Source organism: Tribolium castaneum, chromosome 1 (assembly GCF_031307605.1).
Source record: "Tribolium castaneum strain GA2 chromosome 1, icTriCast1.1, whole genome shotgun sequence".
Classification (NCBI taxonomy): Eukaryota; Metazoa; Arthropoda; class Insecta; order Coleoptera; family Tenebrionidae; genus Tribolium; species Tribolium castaneum.
The window spans coordinates 20888915-20899321 of NC_087394.1; the positions used below are offsets into that span (position 1 = coordinate 20888915).

Consider the following 10407-nt stretch of genomic DNA (forward strand, 5'->3'; position numbering starts at 1 on the left):
AGCCTACCGTCATTTCATCTTCATATAGTAGCATACGACCTTCTTGTTTGCAATAATACCCATAACAATATCTTTTTATGTAAGCATAAATAAAATAAAACTGGTATTGATGTTCTAGTAGTAGATAATAATAATACAATAGGTTTAGAGTAATTTTTAACTTACGTCAATTCAACATTCTCCGTTGATTATCCTTGACAAGACAAAAAAGCAGGTGCGCATAAATTTGGTTTTGTTTTAATTAAATTAACATTAGAATAAAACAAACTGAATCAAGTGATCTTACGATTTTGAATAACACATTACATACTAGCGATAAATTTCGTTGTGTACTTAAAAATTTATAACGTCAGGAATAATTTTTAATATCAACAAATGAATCAATCATTAATTTTTTACTACTGTTGTTAAACGGCAAAATTCCGTGTAAATTAATTACGACAGTGAGAAAGACTCAATTCGGAGCTGTTGATTCGATTAAAATTCGACAAAAGGTGAGAATAATTTCCCAATCCTGACAATAAATTAAATCAACACTTTCCAGATCGCATAACGGTGCGCAATACCTCCAATCCATTGTTCCATTTGGTTGCAATCAATCGATACCACCAAGATCAGTCCCAACTGGGACAAAGCTCATTACACGAAGATAAATAACGGTCCTGATTAAACTTTTTCAGCAGAATTTTCAACTTTGTTAAAAGGGAGCGCTTGCGCGCGCTCAAATTGCGGCTCGCGGACTTTGTTTCTCATCATTTGAAAAGCTGCGTTTGTGGCGTAAAGTCCTCGATGACAAACTGTCGTGAGGATGTTGGTGGAGTTTCAGGATCGGCTTGTGCTGCCCCAAAGTGACGCTGAAACTCCTTAAAAAGTTCCACAATGAACGTGACGAGCCAAAATGTGACTTACTGCGACTTGATGAGTGTTAAAAAAACTTTTTCGGTGTACCATAATTATCTCAGTGTGATAATATGTATTTTCGGTTCGGTGACCAACGTGTTAAATATCTGTGTGTTGACGACGAAGCCGATGCGATGTCCGACGAACATGATCCTGACGGGGCTAGCGCTAGCAAATCTCCTGGTGATCTTGGACTATCTCCCCTTCGTGTTCCTCTACAACGGGGATAAGGCTTACGCCTTCCACTTCACGTACAACTTGGCAGTTTTCGTGATTTTCCACGCCTGGTTTGCTCAATCCTTCCATTTCATCTCATGCTGTCTGACTGTCGTTCTGGCGATTTGGCAGTACATTGCCATCAAGTTTCCCCAAAACAACAGCAAGTGGTGCAGCAATAAAGTCACCAAAATCACGATCCTCCTTACGTACATCCTCTGTCCGGTTATTTGCATCCCTCTGAATGTCTCGCTGAAAATATGGGAGAAACAGGTGCCGGTGGACGAGAACGAGAAAATTCAGAAGACGGCCAAAACTGGAACACACAATGCCACGATTTATGTCACAGACTATGAGAGTGAATATTCTCAATACATAAGTTCCTCGGTGTATGCCATTGCTATGAAGTTAGTTCCGTGCATTCTCCTAACTGTGCTCTCTTCGCTACTAATCGTCGAAATCCTTAAAGCCAAAGAACGGAGAAAGAAGTTAATGACTCCCAAACCGGACGAGACTGCTGCCATGAGGAAACCCAGTCAGAGGTGTTTGGAAAAGGTCAAGCAAGCTGATAGAACAACAATGATGTTGCTGGCTGTCTTGCTGCTTTTTTTGCTGGTGGAGTTCCCTCAAGCTATCTTCGGACTACTCAATGTTGTCATTGGAAAGACATTCGAAGTGGAATGTTATCAAAAATTGGGTAAGTTGCATATTTTTAACTGTTAGTTTAGGAATATCTAATCCAATTTTGAAATACATAATGAACGATCAAAAAATAGGCGTTGTGACAACTGCTTTAATATTGGTGTCTATGTACAAATAATTTGTGCTACAACTACTACAACTTTTGAACTAAAAATGTTGGCTTTTGTTAGTCTGTTATTTTTTCAGTTCCATCATTTGTTTCAAAGATGCGATTTTACGTGATTTTATTGCAAGATAGTTTAATTTTTCTAGACAAATGAAATAAAAAGTTACCTATACGGGTCCTAATAAAATTTTTGCTAACATTAAAATTACGTTTATTTGAGTTTTCAGATTATTTTTAACAGAATTAAGACCATTTTAAGCCTTGATGAGTCTAATTCGAAGAATAAAATGTTGTATTCAACTCGTTTTTGTATAAATTGGTTCATTTATTTCACCTCGAGGATGATAAACCACTCGTTTTCACTCGTAGTTTAATATTCCGCTCGTGAAATAAAGCGTACGATTTACACTCAAACTCGTTAAATAACAGTATATTAAAAAACAAGTTTTATAGGACCAGTATTAAAGCACGAATTCAGTTTCAAAAACGAGTGGTGGTAGCCACGAGTTTTTTGAAAGAATGAGTGTTTTAAGATCTTATGAAACGCATTTTTTCTACTATTTTTTGTAATTTGCCCCTTTTGTCGATTTTAAACAAAAATTGTTATTTTAGTCGATTTAGGGATTTTTGTAATAGTTGGTAATATTTCAATTTTGAAGATGAAAAATTGATTCAAAATTTTTGTTTTATCAAAGTTTTGTCTAAAACCAAAAGTTTGGATGACAATGGAGGTAATCTTGCATGAACACCTCTTGAAATTTGTAAAATTCGCAAAACTACGGTCCCGAATTTGTTTCTTGCCAACCTAAAAGTTTTCGTAAAATGTTCCGCCAAATAATGACTATTATGACATCGCACTTGATGACGTTGAGTGCTTTAAGATGCCTATTAAAGCATCAAAATGGCGGCAAATTACAATAATAACTATTATGAAATATTAAATTGTTTTATATTTTTTTTCGCCTCGTTTTGTAGAAAATGATATTTGGTTTCTTAATTTGGGGATGTAAAGTATGTCTGCACCTCCCTAGAAAATTATTACCTATTTTACCTGCCGTAGCAGGAATTGTCATTCTTGACACACATTTTACCTTCCGTAATTATTATTACTGACTATTATTATTATTGCTTACCTACACTTAATGCCTTTCTTGACAAAAAAAGCGTGCTAAGATACTCGAAGAGGTAAAATTTGGAAAAAAAATATTTTAGTGGGAATCTCATAAAGAAGTGAATTTTTGGTTAAAAATATGTATGTATAAATGCTCGAAAAAGGTGAAAATTACACATTTCTGACAAAATACAGTAACTTTTTGGCTTAATAACGTTTAAAAAAACGTCCTATATGTACGTATCAAATACAGTAACATCTATTTTTGCTAAAATGTTTGAATAAAAAAAAAGAAATAATGTCGTTCGGTGATTTTGTGAATTTTTTTTGATGAAATTCTTTGAAATAATTACGTTTCCAAGTGAAAAACTTACAGAATATACTGAATACTGTCACAGATATACAGATTAACCTGTTCGCGATCGACAGGGGAATCCCTCAGCGCGCTCGCTCCCGAGTTGGGACAAAATGCCTGACTAACTATTTTCAACTTGTTTGTTATCGATAACAGATGATTTTTTTGTCTTTTCTAAGTTTAATTCTGTAGAAATCTGAATAAAAAATAAAAACTAAACTAATACGCAGATAATAATATATGAGTATTTTTAACTCTGATAAATGTGTGTATGCTCATTCAACGTACGCGTACGTTTGTCGACCGTCGAAAACACCACACATTATTTTACACGGAACGTACTGATCCGTCAGTACACAGTAAAATAGGTGAAATCAGGAAAATTGAAGAACGAGCATGTACGTGAGGAGGTCGACAAAACTGGTAATTTCTAAAGAGTATTTACGTCGCTAGGGTGATCCAAATAACCAAAACAATTGTACGTCAGTAGGCCAGTAAAGAATTTTTTGGAAAACGTAGACATACGGCAATCGTCTCAAAAGGGTTAATTAATTTTCCACCCGAACTAAAAAGATATGTTTAGTTAGGTTTGTTTTTGGGACCTTTAGGACGAGATAAAATATATTTAAAATCCAAGCAATAAATTTTTGAGTACAAGAAATCGAGTTATATTTTGTATCTCCTTTTACTTTCTAGTGATTTTTGTAAGCACAAGAGAAGATAAATTGACTTTTTATTCTAATTATTCTTGTTACAATTTTAAAAATTACGTTAAAACTTTAAGGATTTTACAACAATTAAACAGTACAACATTTACAACTTAATAAAACTACTTCTGCTTGAACTGAGGTGACACTAGTTTTAGGACGAACACCATTTTTTATAATTTTAGATATTTCAAATGCGTTTTCGGCTTTCTTGGCGTCTGGAAGGGCTCAATAAATCAGGTTTATGACGCAAGCTGTTATTTTGCAATAAATTTGATTAGCGATTAAAAGTTGTTTGAGAGGCTATCATATCTATTAAACTGGAGGGTTTATAATGAAACAAATTAGATAGCGCAGCTCGTAAATAAAAGTATTATGTGCGAATTTCATTTTGCTAAAACCAGAAATTAATTTATGGTTTTATTTTTCGTGTTTAATAGGATGCCACTTGCAGACTTTTAATTAACTTTCTTGGATAAAGTCTACAACCTAATGAACCTATTCTCATAAAACTTCACTACGTCTAATAGTAACACTAACGCAAAAGGCAATAAATTTTAAATTTAATTCGTTTCTCAGTGTGAAATTTAATAAAACATCATTGCGAAACGTGCCCGACATATAAATTGTCAAAGATTCCTTCCCACTATATTTGAAATAAGAAAAAGTCGAACAGTTTATCCTCGAAATTATTTTGGAGCCGGATATCGTTAATTGTAAAGCAAATTTATACGATACTGTCAAATGTGCAGAAACTTAGCGTTAATTTTCCTGTGTACCTAAACATTACTAATAAATTTTATAAATCTTACGATGTGTCACAATTAATTGCCCAATAGTTGGGACTGCTCCAACTTCGGATTGTTTACCTACCTGCAAATATATTTGCAACATTTATTTGATTTATTACACTTTGTTGTTGTTTTTTTAACATATTTACTTGTACTATTAGCATCAAGTTCAGGGTATAAAAATAGATAATTTATTAGGTTATTATTTTGAAGCTAATATTAAAAGTAGCTGTTTATATTATGTATATAAAAGCCTAGCACTTATAATTTTTACGTTAGTTTGTTTCTGATTTTTGCGTATCAAATGCTAGCAAATTTATAGTCAATTCAAAAAGTTTCCACGGCATGTATTACGAAACCAATCGGCTAATGTTCCAACTTAAAATTGGATCTGTTAGGTCCAGACCTCAGTAATCAATAAAAAAATTTATAGACTAGAAACAGCGATTTTTTCACTCCACATGATCCAAATGTTGCTCAATTTAGCCAAACTACCATTTCCATCTCGTGCCATTCATCTAGTGAACAAATTTTCGCACGGATACGCATCAAAATCCAATACGAAACGAGTGCTGTTCCTGATTTTTGAGATACAATGAATACAAACATTTCTAGCTTCTGGAAAGTCTAACAACTTGAACTAACGTGTCCACAGAATAAATGATCAGAATTCTCTTTCATGTCGGAGGCATTATTATCATTCAAACTTTTGCTTTAATGCAGAGACATGTCAATAGTGTGCTGCATTTTGCTTTACTTCTTTGATGCTGATTCTAAATATGAATCGAATCTTTTTGTGTATTCGTAGTTACGTGTTAAAGTAAGGAAATGTTTGACCCTAAAAGCTTTAAATACACTGAGGTTATCATTTTACTGAAAATCGCCTAACATTATTAATCCTATGTTCAGTTTTAAAAAACCCATGTCAATTTATTGCAAAGATTTCCATGTAAACGCCAATGTTCAGCAAAATAAAGCCATGTCAATTCATTGCAAACAGTTCCATGTAAACGCCAATGTTCAGCAAAATAAAGTCTTTACTGAATAAATTGCCTTTACAGAGTGAAACCAAGTGTACAACAAAGACAAGTATAATGAAAATTATTTTCCTACTCGTATTTTTAGCGACATTTGTAATCCAATTTTAAATCGAAAAATGGAATTTAGTTTCTTGAACAACTAGAATTTGCGCCAACGGAACACGTTTTAAAAAATATATTTGTTACTTTTTTATTAAAATTTTAAACAAATGTTCATAATATTTTAAAAAGCTTGAGGGAAAATACAGGGTGATTTTTTAAAAACGAGCCACATTACCTCCGAAAATAAGCAAGAAATTTAAAAATTCCAAGACAGATCAATTTTTATTTAAAGGAGGACACCTTTTATTGTACTTTTAAAAGTTGTAGCACTAACCCCCTTTACAATACAAACAACCCCTTCAAAATTTTAAATGGTGTCAACCTTTTTGTGGTACCTCAAATAAAAGGTATTTTGAACAGGAATTTGGCTGCGTAATCTTGTTTTGAGTTTCGATTATTTTTACCTACATTACGCAGAAGAAGTCAAGACAAGAAGCAGAATAGAAGCTCTAATTATCGTTAAAGTCACCTATGAATTTTAATGAATGAATTTTATCATCATTTAAGCATCGTTTGTTTTAGAGTGACAGCTTAGTTAATTAATGTTTTCATATTTTTTATTTTATTAATACCATGCGATTTTTTTTTAACTTTGATCTAGTTATCCATGATAGTTTCGCCATCAGTGAAACGAATGGCGTAAATAACTTCAGCATCACTTTATCTGTCAATATGTCCAAAATGTTCACCGAAGAACATGAAAAAAATATGTTGGAATCCGTAATGGACGTTGGGTTAACCTATACTCTTTCAAGCGAAATAGTGAAGATTGATTAAAGTCAAATTTCATGATAACAATACATTTGGGGACAGAAAATGATTAATCTGCACTAAAATGCAAATTAGGGTTTCTTCGGGTAAAGATATTTATTGCTCACTTCGTCACACTTTTCAAAACAGATGTTGCCATGAATAAATATGGGGCCTAAAGCCAAAGCAAGCCCGAAGAAACTCTGGTTTGCGTTTTTCTGCAGACTAATTATTTTCTGTCCCCAACTGGATTATTGTCATGAAATATTACTATAGTCAATCTTCAATCTTTTGCTTGGAAGAGAATATAACTGTCATGGATGACTAGATGAAAATTTTAGAAAATCGGATGGTACTATTAATATTTTCCAATATTTTCAATTCATTAATAATAATTATTACTTTAAGGAGTTGTAGACAAAATCTGAAAACACCGACATAAAGAGAAAATTATACAGCATTTTTAGCAAACCCATATTATTAGTTTTTAAGATACAGAAAAAATAGCTTTTTAAGTAGCATTAGATTATTTATTGCGTAAACTAAAAATGTATAAAAAGACAAAACCAATCATTACTAAATGACTTCTAGATATCGCGGTTAAACCAGGCTTGTGAATTCCTAATTTTCAGTTAATATAAAATTTTTTTTGTATACAGCGTTCGTCAAGTTTTACACTTAGGCACTTTACACCTCTCAGAAGAGAGAAAAAACAGTATGAAATAAATAAATTTCACTGCACTGATATCTAATCTCGCTAGAGAAAATTTTTTTCTATTAATTTATTTGTCTAATAAAATAGAAAAAAAACATTTGACCAAAAAAACACATTGGCCGTCAAAAACCGGCACACCAATTCAATTGTCTGTGGTAGAGAAAGGTAAAAATATTTAAAAAATTTTTTGGATTTAAGTTAGTGCTTAATTACGAATTTTAAATAAATCATATGTGGCGACAATCGTGATCGCAATAGAATTTGATCAACAGTAAAAATAAATATTTTTGAAACGGTTTCCTAGGAAATAATTTCTATTGTTGACACATCTACAGATTGTAATGTTTTGACGAATTTTATTTTTATTAAAAAATATTATACATCGTTTTGTCAGGGAACAATTACTTAGTGTGAAACATAAAAACATTAAAAAAAAATGAAAACTGAAGAAGTTAACAAAATAAGTTTGTAGCTCCAGATTTTTTTAAATATGATTTTAGGAATTCTTTCAAGATTTTTTCCGTAATCTACACTTGTTTCTCAACAACGTGCCATCAAGTTTTTGAACAACCTGTATATTATTTTTTTATAAAGTTTGCTAATATGGGTAGACCGCTTTTCCTAAAACGTAAAATGCAGGCAAATGCTTCTCTATCTAAATAACAAAACCACAATTTTTTGTTGGTTACTTGAAGTTGAGTTTTTTTTTGTATAAATGAAAATATTTTGATGGTGGCTGCTTCCAAAGCAGTGCCTTTCTCACTGTAAAAGGATTGAGGCGGAACAAAACGTTTTGTCGAATTTTGAAAACAAAAATGCATTTGTATTCAGCAAAAAATAGAGATTCTACGCCATATCTAGATGTTTTTTTCATATTTTTTTATAATAAGAATTTTTTTTTCAAAAAAGACGTCAAAAAATTAAAAAGTGTTGTCTCAAATTTAGTTAAAATTTAGTTAAATTCCCATGTTTATAACTTTTTTTGATTCCAAATAAAATGAGTGGTGAAAACAATAGTATAAAAATAAATTCCGCGCCATCTGTCGATTTAGAAACACACTAAAACATCTTCCTCTTTAACCTTAACCCATTTTCAGACAGAATCACGAGTTGTTGTCTATTTTCCTCACTGAAAAATCCACAGTACCGTGAACAAGCCCAATAAATGTCAAAAGTAAGTTATATCAGAGCTGAAATTCTGAAACTGAGCATATTCTGACATTAAATTATTATTCTTTGGGACTGGTTAAGTGTAATACAGGAAACCAGCAACATCCTCATTGAAATTTATGTCGGGGATAAATATTGTATTTATTTATAGCAAAAGCTATTTATTTTACTTAAATATTTATTGGATATAAATTATTCTCGAAAAAATATTTAAGCTGTCTCGTCCGTTAAACAAACAAAACCAATATATCTAATACCACAATTAAACCTACACCACAAAGGTCATAGTTTTGATCACAATGACGCGAATCATTGATTTTCCATACGCGTAAACGTTGCCTTGCAAATAGTGTCGAACGTGATTATTAATCAAAAACTCCAAATGTTGTGACTGAAGCGAAAGCTCTGAAAGAGCTTTCTCCGAAGTCTATCGACATACACGATCTGAAAACCTAATTTCGCTGAAAGCAAATTAACTAATTTCTAACAGAGAGAAGAGAAATTGTTTACTTTTTTGCCAAAACTGGTCATTTGTGGCAAAGCGACACAAACTTGGGGGAAGTTTCAGGCGAATTAAAATTAAAGTTAGTTTGTGAGAAGTTGAGTAGATAAATCAACAGTTGTGCTAATTGTGCACTGCAGCTTTATGGATATTGTCCCCTGAAATTTTAACTTTAATGGAATAAATAAAAGATTCGATCTCCCGCTACCGAGCTAATTATTCCTTTAAATTTACGCCCGGTTTTAGGCAAGCATAACGAGGGAACTTTTGCAGTGTATCATTTTAACCTAATCGAAACTGAGAGTTCCCTACAAAAGAAAGCACTTCCGAACCATTAGCTAAATCGGCATGTAGTACCTTCTGAATTTTTTATCACTGTTTGCGGTCACCATTTCGCTTTTAACGTTTGCTAACCTAGAAACATGTTTATATCAATTTCAGATATTTAATTTTTCCATAATGGATTATCTCAATCAAGCGCGAATGACAGTTTGTGTCGGCGTTGACACGTTTTATGGAAAAATTTCCAATGGAAATCTCAGCAATATTTAATTTACAGAATAAATTAAATTTATATTCAAAACAAACACACACGTATGCGTATCTGAAGCGTCCAGAAACGTTATTTTTAACAAAATATTTCCTCTTCACTGGATACGTTATTAGAGCGAAATAAATATGTGGAAACATTTTTTTTAATTACACCGAGTAATTTTTGTTTTTTATTACATTCAACAATACGTTCTGTAATGAAAATAATGACGTGCATGCCGTGAATAATAAACGTAATAAAAAAGTTAAAATTAAATATAAAAGATCTCAAAGCTGACCAGATTTGAATAAATTATTGCTATAGTCACTAGCGCACATAATCAACTTCAATTTTAATCGAGATTCTATCCCTGCTTGAAAAATGTAATTTGAATCGAAATGTCAATATCCTATGAGGATTAATTCTGAAATTTGGAGTGAGTAAGTCAGATTTATTTCATAAAAATTGTGACGGATCAATAATTTAACGTAGGGGGTAAAGCAACAGGACCTGCAGTTGAATCAAAAAAATACGTAAAATAGATCTGCATGCAAAGCTCAAACCTCACGTACAATTACGAAGGCCTTTTTTTACTAGAGGCTCCCCCTGAAATGATAAATGCCAAACGTTATCCTACAGAAAAGTTTGACGGAGGATATTGTTGTTAGTTATTTAGGGCAGGGATGTAAATAAGATTTATATTTTTAG

The 10407-nt window shown here is 32.2% G+C and overlaps 1 protein-coding gene across 1 annotated transcript; it reads left to right on the top strand.

Annotated features, from left to right (window-relative positions):
* Positions 1-879: 879 nt before the first annotated feature.
* Positions 880-6807, top strand: LOC657992 (sex peptide receptor). The gene is made up of 2 exons (NM_001321665.1): positions 880-1813; positions 6632-6807. The coding sequence occupies exons 1-2, from the start codon at positions 880-882 to the stop codon at positions 6805-6807; spliced, it is 1110 nt and encodes a 369-aa protein (NP_001308594.1).
* Positions 6808-10407: the final 3600 nt, after the last annotated feature.

Excerpts from the sequence above, each read along its gene's own strand:
- LOC657992 (NM_001321665.1), top strand. The coding sequence starts at position 880 with ATGAACGTGACGAGCCAAAATGTGACTTACTGCGACTTGATGAGTGTT. Across the intron at positions 1,814-6,631 it reads GGAATGTTATCAAAAATTGG|TTATCCATGATAGTTTCGCC; the intron begins GTAAGTTGCATA and ends ACTTTGATCTAG.